This window comes from Triturus cristatus, chromosome 1_2 (assembly GCF_964204655.1).
Source record: "Triturus cristatus chromosome 1_2, aTriCri1.1, whole genome shotgun sequence".
Lineage (NCBI taxonomy): Eukaryota > Metazoa > Chordata > Amphibia > Caudata > Salamandridae > Triturus > Triturus cristatus.
The window spans coordinates 1091113923-1091141124 of NC_140580.1; the positions used below are offsets into that span (position 1 = coordinate 1091113923).

The 27202-nt window shown below is 47.2% G+C and overlaps 1 protein-coding gene across 1 annotated transcript in view; it reads right to left on the reverse strand.

Annotated features, from left to right (window-relative positions):
* C5 (complement C5) overlaps positions 1-27202 on the reverse strand; it is a 384799-nt gene that overhangs the window by 126926 nt on the left and 230671 nt on the right. Inside the window, exon 22 of the mRNA XM_085613588.1 lies at positions 15887-15947. Coding sequence (XP_085469714.1) covers positions 15887-15947 — 61 coding nt within the window. The remainder of the gene's footprint in view (positions 1-15886; positions 15948-27202) is intronic.

Below are 27202 nucleotides of genomic sequence, written 5' to 3' on the forward strand. Positions count from 1 at the left end.
GGATAGGGCCAGACTTACTAAGGGTTTGATTTTGGGCAAGATTATGCAAAGTGACCCAAAACAGTACAACATCCTGCAAAGGTATTTAATTTCCAGTTCAAAAGGTCATTTGAGCTGAAAAGGTGCCTTTTTCTCAAAGGCAAACAGTGAACAGTGAAAGTGATGTTTTGTGTCAAGGAGTCATTACTTTGGTGTAAATTTGGTGGATTAACACGTGCACCCATGGTTTTTAACACAAAGCTTGATCTTCTTAGAAACCCAGATTGGGTTTTGCATGAAAAAATAACACCCCCTTGAAGCAGGAGCAAACATGGAGAAATGTTTTTATTTCTCAAAACAGTCCGTAAATTGCATTTGTGATGCACTGTATAGCACACATACAATGTGTCTAGGCATAGTGGAAGGAGATGCTTACAGTACAAACCCATTACCAGAATGCAAACAAGAACACTTGCCCCATGGTGCAAAGGTGTGCCTAGCCCTATGCAGCCTGGTTGTGTGTCATCGCAAAGCCAGTGAGTAGCAGCTGGCCACTTTTAATAAAAATCGCTCTTGGCTGCTTCCTCCCCCATGCACAAGCAGCACAGCAACTTTGGCTACTGCAGTGTGTGGGCTACAATACAATAAATCTGCCCCTAGGTGTACATGCCTGCCCTGCCCACCATTAACCCTCGCTCTCTCAGACAGCTGCCGGCAATTAAACCAATCTTTCTGTGTCATTTCTCCCCCCTTACTTCACCTCAACTCTTCTGTTATTACCCTCTCTATTTAACCTCTGTTTCTAAGTCGACATCTCTATGCACCCTCCTCCTCTCCATCTCAGCTCTCTCTCTCTACCTCACCTCTCTCTCTCATTATACCTACTATACCTCCCTCCACTTCATCTTCCTCTACCTATCTCTCATGATCTTCCCTGCTCTATACCACTCTCTGTGCCCTCATCCACATCAATGATTCCAAATGCCCTCTCTCTACCTCAACTTTCACTACCTCACCCTCTCTCTTTGTACTGCAACCTTTTTATCTTTCTGACTTCCCTGTGTCTGTCCTCCATATGCCTCACTTCTCACACAGCTCATCTCTGTCATTCCCTCACCTCTCCCCACGTCTTCGCTACCTTGCCTCTCTTCACTTTCCTTCACCTCTCTAAATAACTTCCGCTTTTCTGGTTTCTACTATTTTTCTACCTCTACTACTGTCTGTCTGTCTCTCGTACACAAACACATACCTATCTCTGGACCTCTCTTCACAGATCAGCTCATCCCTCCACCTCAGCTATCTCTCTCTCTGCCTCTTTCTTTATGGATCTCTCTACCTCATCATATCTTCCTCTCCCAATTCTGAAAAACTCCAACACTCTTTCTCTATTTCATGTACATCTCTCAACTTCCTCTTTTTGTTCTGCACCTTATTTCTCTTTCTATCCTTCACTCCTGGCTCTGTTTTTCTCTCTTCACACTACTCCCTTTGGCTGATCTGTTCTTCTATACATCTTTTCATTTGTCTTTCTCTCTCTACCTTCCATCTATTTGTTTTTCCTCAAGTCTCTGTGTCTACCTCTAGTTCTTGATCTATTTACCTCTGCCTAGTGCACCTCGTTTCCTACATTATCTCTCTTGGTACATCTCCCCTTAGGATACTGTACTCCTCTGTCACACTCTACAATTCCTTCTTTCTCTAACTACATCTTACTCTTTAAACGTATTTTTTATCATTATGTCTTAATACTTCACTGTTCTCTATTTACTTTACTTCTCCCCCTTCCTTACATAACTTTCTACATCATCTCTATCTCTACCCCCTTCTCCCTCTACTTCACATCTCTAGCTACATTGTTCTCTGTATAAGTCTGATGGGGGCATATCATCAAGGCCATGCGATAATTATCGCTTGGCACTCTTAGCACGAGGATAATTATTGCCAGCCAACTCTGAATTTTATCGCGGAAATAGCGTGCTATCAGCAACGCTTATCTCCAAAGCGATAAAACTCAGAGCGCAAGCTGCCAATTGTGCGATTATCGCTGGAAATACAGCGATAATCGCACAAGGTTTGGCGAAAGCTTGCTGATAGGGCAAGGCATACTTAGCCATGATATCCACCTTACATAGGATATCATGGCTAAGTCAGTCTTGAAGCAGGCGTAAGGAAAGTAGCGATAACAGAGGTTATCGCTACTTTGCTTGTCGCTCTGCAGGTTAGCATGCCCATTGATAATTGGAGAAATGTCGCTTAGCGACATTTCTTCAGCTATGTCAGGGCAGGAACGCCCACTTTGCATCTCATTAGAGATGCAAAGATGGGCGTTGGGGGAAAGGGCGATAAAGCAAGGATTCACGCAATAGCGTGACCTTGCTGATTAGGCGATAAAATGATCGCCGCTTTCCGTCCGAAAACGGACGCTAAAGCGGCGATCATTTTATCTCCGGGGCTTGATGATATGCCCCTTAGTCTCTTCCACAGGTAACTCTCTAGCCAGAGAAGAGGAGAAATCAGGAGAAGATTGTTCGATTTCAAACAATGAAATGGCGAAAATCATCTGCACATCACTTTGAATTTCACTGCTGCAGCAGGCTCACCAGTAGCGACAGGGTATACTTATGAGTACAAATATTTGATAACTAAAGCTACAATATTAAGCACAGTGTGCACGTCTTATTTTAATACTATTCACTAGCCCACTAAAAAACGAATAAGTTACCCATAGCATGTTCTTGCTACAATGGGAGTAAAAAGCTGGCTAGTCACTGAATTCCGCATAAAATGTTGTTGCTGCAAGTAAAAAAAAATGTAGATACAAAACTCAGAAATAAATGTATTTATCAATTCTTGTTGAAGCTTTCTTTTGGTACTATTTGTCTGACTGACACCGAGCAGCTTTAGCTTTTGGCTGTTTTTGCATGCAACCATTTCTGAAGTTTTAATATAATATTCTATATTGTTTGGTATCACGAACGTTTGAATGAGTGAAAAGTGGCGCTTAATTCAAAGTTTTGCCAAAAAGGTGTCCCAAAGTACATCTTGCCCGGGACCCCACAAATCCTTAAGATGTCACTGCCTACAAAATGGTTATACTATATAGAGTATTGGCGGAGATGTGTCAGAAAAGGAGTTTGGTTTCCTGGCTTAATGGAAGAGGATAAGAAAATGTGTTCCTCATCCATTCCTGAACCAACCAAGTAAGGGTTACAAGAACTGTAGTGATCCTAAAATGTTCTATTTAAAGACAACTCTGCATTAGTAATGAGATATTACTGGGCCCATCATATCAGTATGTGTTGTGGTGGTGTGTTTGCACCTAATCTGTGTGCAGGAATTGAAGGTAATGTAATCTAAGGGGAAATTGAAAAAAAACAAGGCAGAATGCCTTTTGCATCTATGCACCCATAATCCGGAATACATCCCCTCATTAATCAGGACCACTAAAACTCTCCTCCAATTTAGGAAAGAGTTGAAAACATTCCTCTTTAAAGGACACTACATCACAATCCATAGGTAGTACACAAACCAGCTACCACTCTTATCACTTACTGACTTTATGCTGGTGTTCGACCCTGTCCAGCCCTCCGTTGCCATACGGCTAGGTTCACACTGTAGAAATAACACATATATCCATAGATACAAGAGCCCTCCAATATGGAGGGGGGAAGGTACCTGTGCTTTATAGAGGTTAAAATGACCCAGCAGTGCCAACAGGAGAAGCAACTGCTGGATCTCTCCAACACAGTAATGATTCACTGTGGTGACCTGTATTCCTCAGAATGGGGGGGGTTTCATACTGCCTATACAACAATGATTCTGTCGAATTTGGTCAAATAACCTTTCATACCTTAAGGAGGGCTAAAAAGTCCTCACATTATAATCGATCAACAAAAAACAATGGACACATTTTCAGGTTTCTCAAAGATGAAACATATATTGTTTCTGACATAAGTTTTCATGAAAAATAAACATATAGGTGCTCCTCAAAAAGAATACGCGTGAAGTACTGCCTGCGATGTAATGACTCCTGATGTACTGCCAGTGACGTAATGAGTTGTGATTTAGAGCCTGAGATATAACATTTCCAGATGTACTGTCTGTGATTTAAAGGTGCAAAAACAACAATTGATGGACAGAATGCAGAACAATGTCATACATTCACCCCAGTACAGAGATCTGGGCCTAAATCCATCGTTTTTTTGCTCACCATGCCATTCCAGTTTGAACCCAGCCATATGCAAATCAGTCTTGATCCTGTGCCACATGGGAACAGTCCAGCCCGAACTGCCAAGCCAGGTCCTCCCTGGACTGGAAACAAGAATCCTAGGACCGGTTTCGGGCTTTCAGCCCTCGTCAGCCAGGATAGCTTGATTCCAGTGGCATGGAGAGCACGGGACTCACGTCTGAGCATACCCTTCCCACTCGGGGTGACAAATGCAAAAACAACAATTGATGGACAGAATGCAGAACAATGTCATACATTCACCCCAGTACAGAGATCTGGGCCTAAATCCATCGTTTTTTTGCTCACCATGCCATTCCAGTTTGAACCCAGCCATATGCAAATCAGTCTTGATCCTGTGCCACATGGGAACAGTCCAGCCCGAACTGCCAAGCCAGGTCCTCCCTGGACTGGAAACAAGAATCCTAGGACCGGTTTCGGGCTTTCAGCCCTCGTCAGCCAGGATAGCTTGATTCCAGTGGCATGGAGAGCACGGGACTCACGTCTGAGCATACCCTTCCCACTCGGGGTGACAAATGCAAAAACAACAATTGATGGACAGAATGCAGAACAATGTCATACATTCACCCCAGTACAGAGATCTGGGCCTAAATCCATCGTTTTTTTGCTCACCATGCCATTCCAGTTTGAACCCAGCCATATGCAAATCAGTCTTGATCCTGTGCCACATGGAAACAGTCCAGCCCGAACTGCCAAGCCAGGTCCTCCCTGGACTGGAAACAAGAATCCTAGGACCGGTTTCGGGCTTTCAGCCCTCGTCAGCCAGGATAGCTTGATTCCAGTGGCATGGAGAGCACGGGACTCACGTCTGAGCATACCCTTCCCACTCGGGGTGACAAATGCAAAAACAACAATTGATGGACAGAATGCAGAACAATGTCATACATTCACCCCAGTACAGAGATCTGGGCCTAAATCCATCGTTTTTTTGCTCACCATGCCATTCCAGTTTGAACCCAGCCATATGCAAATCAGTCTGATGACGGCTGATAGCCAGAAACCGGTCCTAGGATGCTTGATTCCGGTCCAGGGAAGACATGGCTTGGCAGTTCGGGCTGGACTGTTCCCATGAGGCACAGGGTCAAGACTGATTTGCATATGGCCATGTCTAAACTGGGGTGGTGTAGTGGGCAAAAGAACGATGGATTTAACCCAGATCTCTTGACTGGGGGAGAATGTCTGCATTGTCAGCATTCCGTCCATCAATTGTTTGTTGTAACGCTGTGATTTAAAGGTAGCAGACCCTGTGGACCTATTTTACTTGGTAACTGGAGATGAAGAAGTAGAAAATGCCGCCAAGGTGTGAGTCACCTGATGCTCATTGCACTTATGGTTAACCTAAAGGATGGGCCAAGTTCCATGAGTGGTACAAAACAGGCTTTGAAAGAGAGGCAGGCATGCCAGACAAATCTGAGGCTGAAACAGAGGTCAGTTAGTTATTATGCTTTGCTCCAAGATGCTTCACAGAAATGTAAACTCAAAGGTAGTGGCCTGATTTGCCTGAGACTGGGCCAATCAGATTACTCCTTATCCTCTTATCTCTCTTTCTTCCTACACATAAAGGGGCTTGTTTACAAGCCCATTGCGCCGCTGGGACAAGTGATGCACCAGCGGCAGACCGGCGGCGCAATGGGCATGCCCTTATTTACAATGCCACGTAAAGTCACTATGCATGACTTTTCATGGCCTTGTAAATATTGGCCCCTTCCACACATTACTCTGCGTGAAAGAGGCATTCCATGAGTGTTGCTCTGGGTTTTCCCATTCAACATCCATGGAACTTAATGCCTTCCCAGATTTATAACATTTTGTAAAACTGGGATTGCGTCAGCATCCTACACTTCGCCAGGAGAGGGGTAGGAATGGCGCAATTTGGAGAAACACCTTATTTCTCCTCATTTTTTCCTCTTTCTATGCATGCTGCAATCATCCCCACAGCGCAGGCACCCTTGCAAAATGACGCAAGGGAGCCTGCGCTGGCGCATGGCAGTCAGTTGTGCGCCAGCACAGGGGAATGCACACGCATTGTTGCTAATACAATGCATCCCTGTGTTTTGAAAATGTCGTGACGCTAGCAGCTTGCGACCTGTGATAGCCACTAACCTCGGTAGAACACCAGCAGGAACGATGACTGAAGAATAAACCCTTGGATTCCCCAGGGCGCAGCACCTCACAGGGAAATGGGAATACTCTCCGCTATGGGAACTGCCCTCTGGGAAAGGAACGGAAGAAGGGGAAATAATATGTGACACCACAGCGTTTCTCCGGTCTTCCGGGTAACTTAAGTATCCAGCCAGGTCAACGAAGGAAACTGCACAGGGGAAGAGAGAGAGAAGAACAATTGAGAAGGTAGGCAGACCCACCCCCGTTCCTCCCTTTCGCGGGACCTCGGTTTCCTGACGTTGTCTGTACCTGTGAGAAAGTATGGGTGCCCTTGGACTGGAGCCGGAAAGGAAGCACGGGGATGACTGGACCGGTTTCTCCCAACAGCAAGCAGGGTGACGTCGGAGGAAATGTGCTCCGGGGAATAGTAAGTGAAATCAAAGGCAGAACAGGCAACTCGAGGTAGGCAAAAACACCCAAAAATCAGCAAGGAGGAAAGCGCAGGCGCTAGAAGTATCACACGTGACTTTGGCCCGTGAGCTTCAATGAAAACCAAAACAAAAACAACAAGAAACAAAACCAAAATCAGCAAGGCCTTGGGGATTCAGGGCCTGTTCGTTACCTGACCGTAGCGTCCGTCGTGCAGAAAGGAATGTCGGATTCCATACGGTTACGTCACCGCAGAATCAAAGGCACAGGGGCGACGAAGGAGGGAAAGCGTCTGCAACCGCTACCCTTGTCCTGAGGTCTGTGGCAGGAGTGAGACTCGGTCGTCCTGCGGGGACAACACCTTCCGCCGACCGAGTCTCGTGGAATGGGGGCAAATATCCCGAAGGCTTGGCACCAGGAAAACAAACACCGAAGCCTGAGGAAGCGCCGCTCCTGGCGACGCGCTGGTTGCGGCTTTACAGCGAGCAGCTCAAGGATCCGGAACTTCTGGATTGACAAGCCCCCTCCTGTGGGAGCGACGCTTCTTTGTAGTTCCGGCTGGGCGGGGGCAATTTCCTGTTTCCGGGATGACGGGGTTCGGGGCTTCTGGGGATTGTAGTGTAATACCTCTTTTGGCCGATGATCGCGACAGAACCCCCCCTTACAGACCGCCGTCCCGGCGGACGTCCGGGTTTACCGGGGTGTGTCCTGTGGAACCGCCTTAAGAGCTGCGGGCAATTGAGGTTACCGGCGGGTTCCCACGATCTTTCCTCAACCCCATAGCCCTTCCAGTCGATGAGATATTGCACTCTTCCTCTTAGGAGACGAGAATCGAGTATGGCCCGGACTTCGTATTCTTCCTGTCCATCTATGTCCAGTGCAGTCGGCGTGACCGGTAACCTCATTGTTCCAGGGCATGGTCTCAGCAAGGACACATGAAACACAGGGTGGATTCGCCATGTGGGGGGTAAGGTGAGCCGTACCGCTACAGGGTTTATGATTGCCTCTATCCCATAGGGCCCAACGTATTTTGGTGCTAGTTTACCTGCCCCTTTTAGGGGGAGGTTCTTTGTGGACAGCCATACTTTGTCACCAATCTGATATGCGGGTTCGAGTGTTCTTTTGGTGTCTGCTACCCGTTTCTGTGTGGTCTGGGCCTGGGCTAAATGCTGTTTGGCGTCTATGAGCACCGCTCTTAGGTGAGCGTGATGTTCCTGTATAGACGGGTGTCGTGATTTCACAGGCCAGTCGAATGGTAGCATGTTTGGGTGGAACCCGTTTAAGCAAAAGAAGGGGGAGCACCCTAGCGTGGAGTGTTCTGCGTTGTTGTACGCAAATTCGGCTGTCCAGATCAAGGAATACCAGTCCTCACTGTTTTGGAGAGAGAAACATCGCAAGTACTGCTCTAGTGTTTGATTGAGCCGCTCGGTTTTCCCATCTGTTTGGGGATGGTAACTTGTGGATAACCGGGCGTCTAGGTCCATCGTGGTGCACAATGCCCTCCAAAACCGGGATGTGAACTGGGAACCCCGGTCGGTTATGAGGATCCGAGGGATCCCATGGGCTCTCACGATATGCTGTAGAAAGAGCAAGGCTAATTCTGCGGAAGAGGGCAGTTTTTTAAGGGGGATGAAATGTCCCATCTTAGTTAGATGATCCACCACCACGAGGACGGTCGTGTATCCTTCACTGGGGGGCATTTCTACCACAAAGTCCATAGAGACCGTGTGCCAGAGAACTGGTGGGATTGGTATGGGCCGTAAGAGCCCTACAGGTTTGGTATGTATGGTTTTTCCCTGTGCACACACTGCACATTGTTTCACGTACTCTCTTGTGTCTTTGTGCAGCGTAGGCCACCAAAAGGACCTCTCGATGTTAGCAATGGTCTTGTTTTCCCCTAAATGGCCCCCCAACTTGGAGTCGTGAGCCCAGTTTAACACTTGTTGTTGTAGAGCTGCATTAGGTATGTACAACGCTTGTTGGTGGTACAACAATTCCCCGTTGGAGGTTCTGTGTTCTGGGACTTCGTGTAACCAGGTCTGGCTGTCGATGTAGGTTACTGCATTTTTCACTTCGTCAATGAAATCCTGGGACATCAGTAAGGCGAGGCATTTATTCCGAAATGCTGCGGCCGGGATGATGGGTGGAGGTTCGGGGATTTCTTCCGGAGTCTCACTCGGTTCATCTTCTTGCCGGGACAGGGCGTCGGCTTTTCCATTCTGGGGTCCGGGTTTGTATTTGATTAGGAAATCATAATCCGAAAAGAACAGGGACCATCGCAGCTGACGGGGAGTTAGAGCTCGAGCGGTTTTTAAAAAGAGGAGGTTGCGGTGATCGGTGTAGATCTCCACCGTATGTCTTGCTCCTAGTAAGTAATGTCTCCACTCCTCACAGGCCCGTTTGATGGCCAGTAGTTCTTTATCAGACACCGTATAATTGATCTCACTCGGAGCAAGTTTTTTGGAGAAGTATGCGACAGGATGGAGCTGTCCCGTCTCGGGGTGTCTTTGGGATAGTATGCCCCCCAAGGCATATTGTGATGCGTCTGTTTCTACCACAAACGGCAAGGAAGTATCGGGATGCCTGAGGATAGGGGCCTGAGTGAATCTTTGTTTCAATGTCTCGAACGCTTGGTTGGCTTCTGCGTCCCACTGGAACCGGACGTTCTTCCTTAGGAGCCTTGAGATGGGATGTATGACCTTAGAGAAGTCCTTGATAAAACGCCTGTAGTAATTGGCGAATCCCAGAAAGCTTTGCACTGCCTTTACAGTACGGGGCGGATTCCATCCAGTTATGGCCTCGACCTTCCCCGCGTCCATTTGAAAACCTTGAGCATTCACGACATACCCCAAGAAGGTGACCTCTTCCACATGGAACAAGCATTTTTCTAGTTTGGCGTACAAAGAGTGGGCACGGAGTCGGTCTAGCACCTTCTTGACGTGGATAATGTGTTCTGGTAGGTTGTCCGAGTATACCAAGATATCGTCGATATACACAATGCAGTGAGTGTCCAAGAGGCCGCGTAAAACGTCATCCATAAAATACTGGAACGCTGCAGGGGCATTGCACAATCCGAAAGGCATCACTTGGTACTCGTAAAGGCCGTATTTGGTTCGAAATGCGGTTTTCCACTCGTCTCCAGCCTTCACTCGCACCAAGTGATATGCCCCCCGCAGATCCAGTTTGGTGAAGATCCGAGCCCCTCGTAGTTGGTCCAACAGGACTGGAATCAGAGGCAGCGGGTATCGATTTTTTATCGTTACCTTGTTAAGTGCCCGGTAATCGATGCAGGTCCTGAGCTCGTCACAGTCCTTCTTCGAAATGAAAAAGAGGGGAGACGAAGCCGGGGATGTTGAGTGACGTATGAATCCAGATGCGAGATGTTCCTTCAGGTACTCCTGGAGATACTGCGTTTCTGGTTCAGTAAGCGCGTACACTCTACTGCAGGGGATGTTTGCTCCAGGAACGAGGTCGATGCGGCAATCGTAGGATCGATGGGGCGGTAACTGTGTTGCTTTTCGTTTGTCAAATACCTCTCCGTATTCCTGGTAGTCATCGGGCAAGACGGTTGGACATTGGTACCTGCCAGGGCTGCAACTTATCGCCAGCAACTCTGCTTGCGTGGTGGTCTGTAGATCAGGCATCACCTGTTTTTGGGTACAATGGTTTTGGCAAAACGTGGATGTAAGAGAGATGGATCGTTCTGCCCATCGGATGACTGGGTCATGTAGCGTCAGCCACGGCATTCCCAGGATGAGGCGAAAATGCGGAGCATCTATCAGGTCGAATCGTATGGTTTTGAAATGCCCCCCTATCTGTAGGGTAATGGGCAGGGTATGCAGTGTGACTGGTCCTGAGGTCAAGGCCTTTCCGTCGACTGCTGTCACTGCTACTGGGGTCCTTTTTCGTTCGCAGGTCACTCCGACCTGTTTTGCGTATTGCTGGTCGATGTAGTTTCCTGTAGCCCCCGAATCCAGCATCGCTGAGGTACTGAGAGGGGTGGCATCTAAGATCCACAACTCGACATTTACTGTGATATGGGCTACTGCCGGTTGGATGGTGTTGGCCAGTTGCGCAGGGACCATAGATGAAGCAAAACCCAAGGCGTTGGTCCCATCGCTCCTTGGGTTCTTTAGTTTTCCGACTCCTGAAATATCGTAGCCTGTGTTTTTTGGATGGAGCCTCTGTCGGGACCTCCCTCTCGTGCTCGGCATTCTCTAATGAAATGTCCGCTTTTCCCGCAGTACAAGCAGAGTTTTTGTTGTCGTCTTTTTTCTCTCTCTTCCGCTGACAGGGGCCCTCTTATTCCTCCGATCTGCATGGGTTCCGGCCTGTCGGAGGGTTTTTGTGCTTCTCCCTGGGTGGGTCGTGATCGCACAGTGAAGGGGCGTATGTCACCTCGGCTCCTGTCCCCTTTCCGCTCTTGCACTCGATGGTCCAATTGCACTGTGAGTTCGATTAATTCCTCACATGACTGGGGAAGCTGTACCACTTGGGCTAGTACGTCTTTGAGTTCATTTCGGAGCCCTTGGTAAAACAGCGTTGTTCTCTTCTCGGGGGGCCAGCTGGTTTCTACCACCAAACGATTGAACGCGGTGATGTATGTTAACAGGTCCTGTGTTCCTTGCCGAAGGGTGAGGAGTTCTTTGTCCAATGATAACATGTGCGTCTTTCTGTCGAAGAGTTTCCTCATCTCGAGACAAAAGGCCGTAAAATCGTGTAGGACGGGATCATTCCTTTCCATTAAGGGGATGGTCCAGTTGGCCGCATTCCCTCCCATATAGGACATCATGAATGAAGTCTTCGCCGCATCATCCTGAAAGATGGCGGGTTTGCAGAGGAAATGGAGACGACTTTGGTTCAAGAAGGACTCAAACTTCTTTGGTTCCCCATAGAACCGTTCGGGGGGGGCCAATGGTATCCCTGGGTTATGTATCACCTGCACTGTGGGGGGAGTCCCTACGGTTGGAGGATTGAGAGTGGGTGTGGAAAAGAAACCCGGGGCCGGGCTACCAGCCCCTAGAGAGGTGGTCGGTGGGGGCAAAGTCCAGTCCTTGATGTACTGACTTTTCCCTAGTACAGGGTTTTTTCCACTCCGGGAGATGCCTGCGACTTCTCTGCGTAAGGTCCCAATCTCGGCTCTCAGCCCTTGGGATTCTTGTCTGGAGGTGTGAACCTCCTGTTGTAAGGCAGCCAGGCTCTCCACTAAGGAGGCTAACACTGTGTTGGTATCCATCGTCCGGGCTGATGGTGTACGTGGGCTTGTCAATCTGTCGTGACGCTAGCAGCTTGCGACCTGTGATAGCCACTAACCTCGGTAGAACACCAGCAGGAACGATGACTGAAGAATAAACCCTTGGATTCCCCAGGGCGCAGCACCTCACAGGGAAATGGGAATACTCTCCGCTATGGGAACTGCCCTCTGGGGAAGGAACGGAAGAAGGGGAAATAATATGTGACACCACAGCGTTTCTCCGGTCTTCCGGGTAACTTAAGTATCCAGCCAGGTCAACGAAGGAAACTGCACAGGGGAAGAGAGAGAGAAGAACAATTGAGAAGGTAGGCAGACCCACCCCCGTTCCTCCCTTTCGCGGGACCTCGGTTTCCTGACGTTGTCTGTACCTGTGAGAAAGTATGGGTGCCCTTGGACTGGAGCCGGAAAGGAAGCACGGGGATGACTGGACCGGTTTCTCCCAACAGCAAGCAGGGTGACGTCGGAGGAAATGTGCTCCGGGGAATAGTAAGTGAAATCAAAGGCAGAACAGGCAACTCGAGGTAGGCAAAAACACCCAAAAATCAGCAAGGAGGAAAGCGCAGGCGCTAGAAGTATCACACGTGACTTTGGCCCGTGAGCTTCAATGAAAACCAAAACAAAAACAACAAGAAACAAAACCAAAATCAGCAAGGCCTTGGGGATTCAGGGCCTGTTCGTTACCTGACCGTAGCGTCCGTCGTGCAGAAAGGAATGTCGGATTCCATACGGTTACGTCACCGCAGAATCAAAGGCACAGGGGCGACGAAGGAGGGAAAGCGTCTGCAACCGCTACCCTTGTCCTGAGGTCTGTGGCAGGAGTGAGACTCGGTCGTCCTGCGGGGACAACACCTTCCGCCGACCGAGTCTCGTGGAATGGGGGCAAATATCCCGAAGGCTTGGCACCAGGAAAACAAACACCGAAGCCTGAGGAAGCGCCGCTCCTGGCGACGCGCTGGTTGCGGCTTTACAGCGAGCAGCTCAAGGATCCGGAACTTCTGGATTGACAAGCCCCCTCCTGTGGGAGCGACGCTTCTTTGTAGTTCCGGCTGGGCGGGGGCAATTTCCTGTTTCCGGGATGACGGGGTTCGGGGCTTCTGGGGATTGTAGTGTAATACCTCTTTTGGCCGATGATCGCGACAGAAAATGACGCAGCACGGTGCATCTAAATGGTATAGTGTGTACAGGGGTGGTCCCAGATTCATGGAGGGAAACAAATATAGTGGTCTTTCACAAGAAGGGCAAACCTAGGGAGAAACCGGGTTCTTATCGCCCTATATCATTGATTAATGTGGACACTAAACTCTATTCAAAAATTTTGGCTAAAAGGCTGGGCAGGGTCATTGGCTGCCTGGTCTCCCCGTGGCAACATGGGTTTGTACCAGGACGTGGCACCACGGACCATATTAGGAGGGCAATAACACTGTTTGATGCCCAGTCCACTGTGGGAGACGAGATGGCCATGATCCTGCTCGACGCAGAGAAGGCCTTCGATCGAGTGGTCTGGAATTTTCTTTGGGGGATTTTAGTAGGAAGAGGATTCGGAGAGAAATTTATAAGAGCACTCACCGCAATGTATGATAATCCAGTTGCTCGAGTTGTGGTTATGGGTCAGATCTCTGATATTATAACAATAAATCGCGGTACGCGTCAAGGATGTCCCTGCTCCCCAATTCTCTTTGCTCTATATATTGACCCGTTTATTCGAAAGATTTTAGGCTGTCCAAGAATTAGTTCTGTGATATGCGAGGGGCATGAAACTAAGATTTTGGCATATGCGGATGATCTGGCTGTGATCACGACTGATCCGCACCAGGCATTTCCTGAGTTGGTACAAATGGCGAAGGACTTTGGTGATTGTTCAGGTTATTTATTAAATGAATCCAAAACACAAATAATATGTACCCAAAATATCATTAAACAGATGAAAGATTTGTTGAATCGGCGATCTATTTAGGGGTCAGAATTAATGCTTCACCAGCCAAGATTATAGTTGAGAACTTTGGCCTACTGAGTAAATCTATAGAAACAGATTTAAAAAGAATCGATGCTCTACACCTTTCATTGATAGGAAGGGTCAATGTGTTAAAAATGACAATGTTTCCCAAGGTTCTTTATCTTTTTAGAGCCATACCTCTCTTAATAGAGGAAAAAATAATTAAAAATCTGGAATCCATTTTTATAAAATTTGTATGGCAGTATGGGAGAGTAAGGCGCTCTACCAATCTTATGTCTCTGCCTAGGGATAGGGGCAGCTTGGGATTACCGAATTTGAGGTTGTATCATTGGTCATGTTTACTGTTACATATGTCCATCCTTTTTCGGTCAGAGCCACAACCTACCCAGGGAATTTATGGTAGCCAGACACTTCCCTCAATCTACGAGCTTCTAGTCGGGAGAAAAGCAGTTGGTCTTTTAATGCGGGAAGTTGACCGAAGATATTACAGGAAGGCTCGCTTTAAGATATTGGGAGGTGTATGGGGGGTCTGGAGGGCCATTTCAAAGTTTTGTGGAATCCCTAAGGTAAATCGATATCTTCATTTATATAATTCTAGACTATTTCCTAAGATGGTAGCAGATAGGAATTTGCAGGTATGGGAAGAGCTAGGAATTAAGACACTAGGCGATATAATGAGGGGAGGTCAGATTTTGGGATTTGAGGCCCTACAACTCAGAGTTGGTATCTCCCTAAAACACTGGTTATTGTATATTAGATTGACTAGTTGGCTGAAGGCTGTAAGACCAAGGATCTTATTGGCAGATGAATTTCCTATTATCGACCAGTTGGTTAAAGGGAGCGAGATGATCAAGGTTTTTTATACTCTATTATGTGGAGAAATACAAGATGATATGGAAAAAACAGAATCTGCTCTGGCTATAAAACTGGGAAATCCGGATATAGATTTAGATCTTGTCCTTCTTTTAAATAAGAAAATATTTCGCTCCACTAATTTGAGGGCACAGCATTACAAAACGTTGTTTAATTTATATCATACGCCCGCAAAGTTATATGCCTGGGGCATAAGGGAAGACGATATATGTCCTAGATGTAAGGTAGGCCAGGCAGATCTGTTTCATATGTTTTTTGAGTGTGGGTCCTTGGTTGGAATTCAGAGGGAGATAGAAAAATTCTGGGAGGGGCTGTTAGGGAAAAAAATCCTTTTGTCATCTACTCTAATGATTTTGGGTATCGACAATAGATTAAAATTAGGAAAAACGGAGGAGGCCTTCGTGTTTATGTCTGTTGCTGTACTTCGGATATTAATCTCCGCAGGCTGGAAAGATACCGGAGCCCCCTCATTTCAAATGTGGCTTTCTAGATTATTAGGTATGCATAATATAGAGATCGCTTTGTACGCACAGAAAGGGAAGAAAGTAGGGAACTTTGGGGAAAGTATTTGGGCTCCCATCACAAAGTGGAGGGAGGACAGAAATTCAGAGGAGGAGGGAAGGTAGAGGTTCTTTTTTTTTTGTTTTTTTTTTTTGTTATTGTGTTAATGGGACCTCTGCTCCTTCTCTCGATATAGTGTTCCTGAATAGATAAAGTACCTTTGTTATTTATGTATGTTTTAAATTGGAAGTTCGAATCTTTACGCTGACATTTTGATTCAATGTGATATTATTATGTACATACTGCAAATAAAAGTAATAATAAAAAAAAAAAAAATGGCTTGCGGCACAGCGCTGCATCATTTTCTTGTAGATGAGGCCCAAAATTCAGAAGCATGAGAAGAGCTTGTGAGTGTTTTGTTTCACCTGCCAACAGCAGAAGCAAGCTATCCAGCTGACATAGTAGAGTTTACGGGTGGATTGAATTACAAATAAGTGTTAGAAGAGACTGTCCCTATAAATGTGCAAAATCTAACTTTGGTCCATACCATAAACGCCTTGTGGGTCCAGGGAGAATCCAGCCAGCTTCTCCTTTTTTACGCCTTCTGGCTAAAGTCAAACAAAATTCATGGTTAGATATCATAAAAGAGATGGCTTTAACCATTACACTATAAGGAACAGAGATGTGTACAGCAGCTTGAGAAATAACACCAGGGCCTGATTTGATATATTTCATACAGAACACACCTAGCTCTGAGAAGCAACAGAGCGCTGTGCAGCTAATACTTTAAATGAAGCAGGAATAATTCAAACAAGCACGAGCTACCACTCAGGACAATGAAGTCCCGTGAGGTCAATTTGAGCCAGGAAAACAGCATTCAATAGAAAGTGGTACGGACGTGCAATTAGAACAGTGACACCTTCGTTTCATATTGGTAATACACAAATGTACAATATTAGGAAAATAGAATTTAAGTCACATGCTCAAAATCCCACAACCCGTATAGTCAAGAAGAACAAGTAAGAGTTAGAGACCTAGACCCTGAGATCCAAGTTTAACCACCGAGAAGTGGCGCCAATATTCAAAGTTACAATATCGATTTGTACTTTATTGATTTCATTTCTTGCACTCCTCATTTTTCTGCAACTAAATCACATTAACCGTTTTGGTTGCTTAGGCAACTCGCAAGCTATATCGTGTTCTTGCTAATTGATTTAATTACTATCTTTACTAAATTGATTTACTTATGATACTAGTATACCTTGATCTTAAGGCTGCACTGATCACTGTAATCTTTGTTCTACATGCTACTGTGACCACCTGAGGGGACTTCCTGTCCCAACTGCCCTGGCTACTCACTTGACTTACATCATACATGGTCATGTTCTGCATAGGCTCAACCAATGTAGGTGCCCTCTGTGGACAACATGACCATGTGTCCGTGAGCTACTTTTGGGAGGGTGCTAGGAGGTCCAGGGACTCTGAAGACACCTCCCCTCAGACGGATATATTCAGACACTCAGCCGTGGGGGGAGCCCGGTCCCTCTCTTGAAATTCAGGCCAGGTTCGCTGTCAATGAATGACAGAGCCATTGATCTGTCTCTCACTTCTGTGCCCTACCACACTTGTGAGGGATCTGAGATGTTTGCTCAGTTCTTCCGATGACCAGACAGGTTTGTCAAGGGGTTGTGTCTAGTTTTTCATCCACTGGTTTTAATATACACAGTATTTTCTTTCTATCAAAAGGTGAAAGTTAACGCAAAAGAAAACTTGTCAAACACACTCAAAATAACACTTTAGGGATTTGCCTGCTGCATTGTTAAGCAAGGAAGGCCATCTGAAGCTAAAGTGCAGTGTGTTCCCCAATCCATGCAGGCTCTGCATGGAACTGCGACTGCACTTCAGATGTGTAACCAAAGTTTAATGAATTGAGCTCTGGCTATTTACTACAAATATCACTTCTTGCATTCTCAAAACTTGATGAATATGCTTTCTGTCTGGCCAGTGTTTTTCAGTTGTAGTCACTGTATTGAGGTTCTATGAAATTTACAACCTAGATTACAAATTAATTATCAAACTTATTACTTAACTATAACCTTAACAATACCTGTTCATCGAAAATTGAAACAGCAATGGCACAAGTCCAAGACTGAAGAACATAAAACCAACTCGAAGATACACAGGAGAGGCTACCACAGATCAATCAAGGTATAGGATACACAGGAGAGGCTACCGCAGAACAATCAAGAGATAGGATACACAGAAGAGGCTACCCCAGACAATCAAGAGATAGGATACACAGGAGAGGCTACCACAGAGCAATCAAGAGATAGAATACTCAGGAGAGGCAACCGCAGATCAATCAAGAGATAGGATACATAGGGGAGGCTACCGCAGAGCAATCAAGAGATAGAATCCACAGGGGAGGCTACCGCAGATCAATCAAGGTATAGGATACACAGGAGAGGCTACCGCAGAGCAATCAAGAGATAGGATACACAGAAGAGGCTACCCCAGACAATCAAGTGATAGAATACACAGGAGAGGCTAACGCAGAGTACTCAAGAGATAGGATACACAGGAGAGGCTACCCCAGAGCAATCAAGTGATGATGGGATACACAGGAGAGGCTACCGCAGAACAATCAAGAGATAGGATACACAGGAGAGGCTACCGCAGAGCAATCAAGAGATAGGATACACGAGAGAGGCTACCGCAGAGCAACCAAGAAATAGGATACACAAAGGAGAGCCTACCGCAGAGCAATCAAGAGATAGGAAACCCAGGAGAGGCTACTGCAGAGCAATCAAGAGATAGGATACACAAGAGAGGCTACCGCAGATCAATCAAGATATAGGATACACGGGAGAGGCTACCGCAGAGCAATCAAGAGATAGGATACACAGGAGAGGCTACCGCAGAGCAATCAAGAGATAGGATACACAGGAAAGGCTACCGCAGATCAATTAAGAGATAGGATACACAAGAGAGGCTACTGCATACACAGGAGAGGCTACTACAGAGCAATCAAGAGATGATAGGATACACGGGAGAGAATACGGCAGAGCAATCAAGAGATAGGATACACGGGATAGGCTACCGCAGAGCAATCAAGAGATAGGATACACAGGAGAGGCTACCGCAGATCAATCAAGAGATAGGATACACGGGAGAGGTTACCGCATACACGGGAGAGGCTACCGCAGAGCAATCAAAAGATGATAGGATACACAGGAGAGGCTACCGCAGATCAATCAAGAGATGATAGGATACACGGGAGAGGCTACCGCAGAGCAATCAAGAGATAGGACACACGAGAGAGGCTACTGCAGAGCAATCAAGAGATAGGATACACAGGAGAGCCTACTGCAGAGCAATCAAGAGATAAGATACACAGGAGAGGATACCGCAGAGCAATCAAGAGATAGGATACAAAGGAGAGACTACCGCAGATCAATCAAGAGATAGGATACACAGGAGAGACCACCGCAGATCAATCAAGAGATAGGATATACAGGAGAGGCTACCGCAGATCAATCAAGAGATAGGATACACAGGGGAGGCTACCGCAGAGCAATCAAGAGATAGGATACACAGGAGAGGCTACCGCAGATCAATGAAGGGATAGGATACACAGGAGAGGCTACCACAGAGCAATCAAGAGATAGGATACACAGAAGAGGCTACCCCAGACAATCAAGTGATAGGATACACAGGAGAGGCTACCGCAGAGAACTCAAGAGATAGGATACACAGGAGATGCAACCCCAGAGCAATCAAGTGATGATGGGATACACAGGAGAGGCTACCGCAGAGCAATCAAGAGATAGGATACACAGGAGAGGCTACCGCAGAATAATCAAGAGATAGGATACACAGGAGAGGCTACCCCAGACAATCAAGTGATAGAATACACAGGAGAGGCTAACGCAGAGTACTCAAGAGATAGGATACACAGGAGAGGCTACCCCAGAGCAATCAAGTGATGATGGGATACACAGGAGAGGCTACCGCAGAACAATCAAGAGATAGGATACACAGGAGAGGCTACCGCAGAGCAATCAAGAGATAGGATACACGAGAGAGGCTACCGCAGAGCAACCAAGAAATAGGATACACAAAGGAGAGCCTACCGCAGAGCAATCAAGAGATAGGAAACCCAGGAGAGGCTACTGCAGAGCAATCAAGAGATAGGATACACAAGAGAGGCTACCGCAGATCAATCAAGATATAGGATACACGGGAGAGGCTACCGCAGAGCAATCAAGAGATAGGATACACAGGAGAGGCTACCGCAGATCAATCAAGATATAGGATACACGGGAGAGGCTACCGCAGAGCAATCAAGAGATAGGATACACAGGAGAGGCTACCGCAGAGCAATCAAGAGATAGGATACACAGGAAAGGCTACCGCAGATCAATTAAGAGATAGGATACACAAGAGAGGCTACTGCATACACAGGAGAGGCTACTACAGAGCAATCAAGAGATGATAGGATACACGGGAGAGAATACGGCAGAGCAATCAAGAGATAGGATACACAGGAGAGGCTACCGCAGATCAATCAAGAGATAGGATACACGGGAGAGGTTACCGCATACACGGGAGAGGCTACCGCAGAGCAATCAAAAGATGATAGGATACACAGGAGAGGCTACCGCAGATCAATCAAGAGATGATAGGATACACGGGAGAGGCTACCGCAGAGCAATCAAGAGATAGGACACACGAGAGAGGCTACTGCAGAGCAATCAAGAGATAGGATACACAGGAGAGCCTACCGCAGAGCAATCAAGAGATAAGATACACAGGAGAGGATACCGCAGAGCAATCAAGAGATAGGATACAAAGGAGAGACTACCGCAGATCAATCAAGAGATAGGATACACAGGAGAGACTACCGCAGATCAATCAAGAGATAGGATACACAGGAGAGGCTACCGCAGATCAATCAAGAGATAGGATACACAGGGTGGCTACCGCAGAGCAATCAAGAGATAGGATACACAGGAGAGGCTACCGCAGATCAATGAAGGGATAGGATACACAGGAGAGGCTACCACAGAGCAATCAAGAGATAGGATACACAGAAGAGGCTACCCCAGACAATCAAGTGATAGGATACACAGGAGAGGCTACCGCAGAGTACTCAAGAGATAGGATACACAGGAGAGGCAACCCCAGAGCAATCAAGTGATGATGGGATACACAGGAGAGGCTACCGCAGAGCAATCAAGAGATAGGATACACAGGAGAGGCTACCGCAGAACAATCAAGAGATAGGATACACAGGAGAGGCTACCGCAGTGCAATCAAGATATAGGATACACGAGAGAGGCTACCGCAGAGCAATCAAGAGATAGGATACACAAAGGAGAGCCAACCGCAGAGCAATCAATAGATAGGAAACCCAAGAGAGGCTACTGCAGAGCAATCAAGGGATTGGCTACACAAGAGAGGCTACCGCAGATCAATCAAGAGATAGGATACACGGGAGAGGCTACCGCAGAGCAATCAAGAGATAGGATACACAGGAGAGGCTACCGCAGAGCAATCAAGAGATAGGATACACAGGAGAGGCTACCGCAGATCAATTAAGAGATAGGATACACAGCAGAGGCTACTGCATACACAGGAGAGGCTGCTGCAGATCAATCAAGAGATAGGATACACAGGAGAGGTTACCGCATACACGGGAAAGGCTACCGCAGAGCAGTCAAGAGATGATAGGATACACAGGAGAGGCTACCCCAGACAATCAAGGGATAGGATACACAGGAGATGCTACCGCAGAGCAATCAAGAGATAGAATATACAGGAGAGGATACCGCAGAGCAATCAAGGGATAGGATACCCAGGAGAGGCTATCGCAGAGCAATCAAGAGATAGGATACACAGGAGAGGCTACCGGAGAGCAATCAAGAGATAGGATACACAGGAGAGGCTACTGCAGAGCAATCAAGAGATGGGATACACAGGAGAGGCTACCGCAGAGCAATCAAGAGTTAAGATACACAGGAGAGGCTACCGTAGAGCAATCAATAGATAGGATACACAGGAGATGCTACCGTAGAGCAATCAAGAGATAGGATACACAGGAGAGGCTACAGCAGAGCAATCAAGGGATAGCATACACGAGAGAGGCTACCGCAGAGCAATCAAGAGATAGAATACACAGGAGAGGCTACTGCAGATCAATCAAGAGATAGGATAGACAGGAGAGGCTACTGCATACATGGGAGAGGCTACCGCAGAGCAATCAAAAGATGATAGGATACACGGGAGAGGCTACTGCAGAGCAATCAAGAGATACGATACACGAGAGAGGCTACCGCAGAGCAATCAAGAGATAGGATACACAGGAGAGCCTACCGCAGAGCAATCAAGAGATAGGATACACAGGAGAGGATACCGCAGAGCAATCAAGAGATAGGATACAAAGGAGAGGCTACCGCAGATCAATCAAGAAATAGGATACACAGGGAAGGCAACCGCAGATCAATCAAGAGATAGGATACACAGGAGAGGCTACCGCAGATCAATCAAGAGATAGGATACACAGGAGAGACTACCGCAGAGCAATTAAGAGACAGGATACACAGGAGAGGGATGGGATACACAGGAGAGGCTACCGCAGAGCAAACAAGAGATAGGATAAACAGGAGAGGCTACCGCAGAGCAATCAAGGCTACCGCAAAGCAACCAAAAGATAGGATACACAGAGAGGCTACCGCAGAGCATCCAAGACACAGGATACACAGGAGAGGCTACCACAGAACAACCAAGAGATAGGACGCACAGGAGAGGCTACTGCAGAGCATCCAAGACACAGGATACACAGGAGAGGCTACCACAGAACAACCAAGAGATAGGACGCACAGGAGAGGCTACTGCAGAGCAACCAAGAGATAGGATGCACAAAGAGGCTACCGCAGAGCAATTAAGAGATAGGATGCACAGGAGAGGCTACTGCAGAGCAATCAATGTATAGAATACACAGGAGAGGCTACCGCAGAGCAATCAAGAGATAGAATACACAGGAGAGGCTACCGCAGCGCAATGAAGAGATAGGATACACGAGAGGCTACCTCGGAGCAATCAAGAGATAGGATACACACAGGAGAGCCTACCGCAGAGCAATCAAGAGATAGGATACACATGAGAGGCTACTGCAGAGCAATCAAGAGATAGAATACATAAGAGAGGCTACTACAGATCAATCAAGAGATAGGATACACAAAGAGGCTACCGCAAAGCAACCAAGAGATAGGCTACTCAGGAGAGGCTACCACAGAGCAACCAAGATGTAGGTTGCAGAGGAGAGGCTACCGCAGAGCAACCAAGAGATAGGACGCACAGGAGAGGCTACTGCAGAGCAACCAAGAGATAGGATGCACAGGAGAGGCTACTGCAGAGCAACCAAAAGATAGGATGCACAAAGAGGGTACCGCAGAGCAATTAAGAGATAGGATGCACAGGAGAGGCTACTGCAGAGCAATCAAGAGATAGGATACACAGGAGAGGCTACCGCAGATCAATCAAGAGATAGGATACACAGGAGAGGGTACCGCAGAGTAATCAAGAGATGATAGGATACACGGGAGAGGCTACCGCAGAGCAATCATGAGCTAGGATACACAGGAGAGTCTACCGCAGAGTACTCAAGAGATAGGATACACAGGAGAGGCTACCCCCCCAGAGCAATCAAGTGATGATGGGATACACAGGAGAGGCTACGGCAGAGCAATCAAGAGATAGCATACACAGGAGAGGCTACCACAGAGCAATCAAGAGATAAAATACACAGGAAAGGCTACCGCAGATCAATCAAGAGATAGGATACACAGGAGAGGATACCGCAGAGCAATCAAGAGATAGGATACAAAGGAGAGGCTACCGCAGATCAATCAAGAGATAGGATACACAGGGAAGGCAACCGCAGATCAATCAAGAGATAGGATACACAGGAGAGGCTACCGCAGACAATCAAGAGATAGGATACACAGGAGAGGCAACCGCAGATCAATCAAGAGATAGGATACATAGGGGAGGCTACCGCAGAGCAATCAAGAGATAGAATACACAGGGGAGGCTACCGCAGATCAATCAAGGTATAGGATACACAGGAGAGGCTACCGCAGAGCAATCAAGAGATAGGATACACAGGAGAGGCAACCGCAGATCAATCAAGAGATAGGATACATAGGGGAGGCTACCGCAGAGCAATCAAGAGATAGAATACACAGGGGAGGCTACCGCAGATCAATCAAGGTATAGGATACACAGGAGAGGCTACTGCAGAGCAACCAAGAGATAGGATGCACAAAGAGGGTACCGCAGAGCAATTAAGAGATAGGATGCACAGGAGAGGCTACTGCAGAGCAATCAAGAGATAGGATACACAGGAGAGGCTACCGCAGATCAATCAAGAGATAGGATACACAGGAGAGGGTACCGCAGAGTAATCAAGAGATGATAGGATACACGGGAGAGGCTACCGCAGAGCAATCATGAGCTAGGATACACAGGAGAGTCTACCGCAGAGTACTCAAGAGATAGGATACACAGGAGAGGCTACCCCCCCAGAGCAATCAAGTGATGATGGGATACACAGGAGAGGCTACGGCAGAGCAATCAAGAGATAGCATACACAGGAGAGGCTACCACAGAGCAATCAAGAGATAAAATACACAGGAGAGGCTACCGCAGATCAATCAAGAGATAGGATACACAGGAGAGGATACCGCAGAGCAATCAAGAGATAGGATACAAAGGAGAGGCTACCGCAGATCAATCAAGAGATAGGATACACAGGGAAGGCAACCGCAGATCAATCAAGAGATAGGATACACAGGAGAGGCTACCGCAGACAATCAAGAGATAGGATACACAGGAGAGGCAACCGCAGATCAATCAAGAGATAGGATACATAGGGGAGGCTACCGCAGAGCAATCAAGAGATAGAATACACAGGGGAGGCTACCGCAGATCAATCAAGGTATAGGATACACAGGAGAGGCTACCGCAGAGCAATCAAGAGATAGGATACACAGAAGAGGCTACCCCAGACAATCAAGTGATAGGATACACAGGAGAGGCTAACGCAGAGTACTCAAGAGATAGGATACACAGGAGAGGCTACCCCAGAGCAATCAAGTGATGATGGGATACACAGGAGAGGCTACCGCAGAGCAATCAAGAGATAGGATACACAGGAGAGGCTACCGCAGAGCAATCAAGAGATAGGATACACGAGAGAGGCTACCGCAGAGCAACCAAGAAATAGGATACACAAAGGAGAGCCTACCGCAGAGCAATCAAGAGATAGGAAACCCAGGAGAGGCTACTGCAGAGCAATCAAGAGATAGGATACACAAGAGAGGCTACCGCAGATCAATCAAGATATAGGATACACGGGAGAGGCTACCGCAGAGCAATCAAGAGATAGGATACACAGGGGAGGCTACCGCAGAGCAATCAAGAGATAGGATACACAGGAAAGGCTACCGCAGATCAATTAAGAGATAGGATACACAAGAGAGGCTACTGCATACACAGGAGAGGCTACTACAGAGCAATCAAGAGATGATAGGATACACAGGAGAGAATACGGCAGAGCAATCAAGAGATAGGATACACAGGAGAGGCTACCGCAGAGCAATCAAGAGATAGGATACACAGGAGAGGCTACCGCAGATCAATCAAGAGATAGGATACACGGGAGAGGTTACCGCATACACGGGAGAGACTACCGCAGAGCAATCAAAAGATGATAGGATACACAGGAGAGGCTACCGCAGATCAATCAAGAGATGATAGGATACACGGGAGAGGCTACCGCAGAGCAATCAAGAGATAGGACACACAAGAGAGGCTACTGCAGAGCAATCAAGAGATAGGATACACAGGAGAGCCTACCGCAGAGCAATCAAGAGATAAGATACACAGGAGAGGATACCGCAGAGCAATCAAGAGATAGGATACAAAGGAGAGACTACCGCAGAACAATCAAGAGATAGGATACACAGGAGAGACTACCGCAGATCAATCAAGAGATAGGATACACAGGAGAGGCTACCGCAGATCAATCAAGAGATAGGATACACAGGGGAGGCTACCGCAGAGCAATCAAGAGATAGGATACACAGGAGAGGCTACCGCAGATCAATCAAGGGATAGGATACACAGGAGAGGCTACCACAGAGCAATCAAGAGATAGGATACACAGAAGAGGCTACCCCAGACAATCAAGTGATAGGATACACAGGAGAGGCTACCGCAGAGTACTCAAGAGATAGGATACACAGGAGAGGCTACCGCAGAACAATCAAGAGATAGGATACACAGGAGAGGCTACCGCAGTGCAATCAAGAGATAGGATACACGAGAGAGGCTACCGCAGAGCAATCAAGAGATAGGATACACAAAGGAGAGCCAACCGCAGAGCAATCAAGAGATAGGAAACCCAAGAGAGGCTACTGCAGAGCAATCAAGGGATTGGCTACACAAGAGAGGCTACCGCAGATCAATCAAGAGATAGGATACACGGGAGAGGCTACCGCAGAGCAATCAAGAGATAGGATACACAGGAAAGGCTACCGCAGAGCAATCAAGAGATAGGATACACAGGAGAGGCTACCGCAGATCAATTAAGAGATAGGATACACAGCAGAGGCTACTGCATACACAGGAGAGGCTGCTGCAGATCAATCAAGAGATAGGATACACAGGAGAGGTTACCGCATACACGGGAAAGGCTACCGCAGAGCAGTCAAGAGATGATAGGATACACAGGAGAGGCTACCCCAGACAATCAAGGGATAGGATACACAGGAGATGCTACCGCAGAGCAATCAAGAGATAGAATATACAGGAGAGGATACCGCAGAGCAATCAAGGGATAGGATACACAGGAGAGGCTATCGCAAAGCAATCAAGAGATAGGATACACAGGAGAGGCTACCGGAGAGCAATCAAGAGATAGGATACACAGGAGAGGCTACTGCAGAGCAATCAAGAGATGGGATACACAGGAGAGGCTACAGCAGAGCAATCAAGAGTTAAGATACACAGGAGAGGCTACCGTAGAGCAATCAATAGATAGGATACACAGGAGATGCTACCGTAGAGCAATCAAGAGATAGGATACACAGGAGAGGCTACAGCAGAGCAATCAAGGGATAGCATACACGAGAGAGGCTACCGCAGAGCAATCAAGAGATAGAATACACAGGAGAGGCTACTGCAGATCAATCAAGAGATAGGATAGACATTAGAGGCTACCGCATACATGGGAGAGGCTACCGCAGAGCAATCAAAAGATGATAGGATACACGGGAGAGGCTACTGCAGAGCAATCAAGAGATAGGATACACGAGAGAGGCTACCGCAGAGCAATCAAGAGATAGGATACACAGGAGAGCCTACCGCAGAGCAATCAAGAGATAGGATACACAGGAGAGGATACCGCAGAGCAATCAAGAGATAGGATACAAAGGAGAGGCTACCGCAGATCAATCAAGAGATAGGATACACAGGGAAGGCAACCGCTGATCAATCAAGAGATAGGATACACAGGAGAGGCTACCGCAGATCAATCAAGAGATAGGATACACAGGAGAGACTGCTGCAGAGCAATCAAGAGACAGGATACACAGGAGAGGGATGGGATACACAGGAGAGGCTACCGCAGATCAAACAAGAGATAGGATAAACAGGAGAGGCTACCGCAGAGCAATCAAGGCTACCGCAAAGCAACCAAAAGATAGGATACACAGAGAGGCTACCGCAGAGCATCCAAGACACAGGATACACAGGAGAGGCTACCACAGAGCAACCAAGAGATAGGATTGCCAGGAGA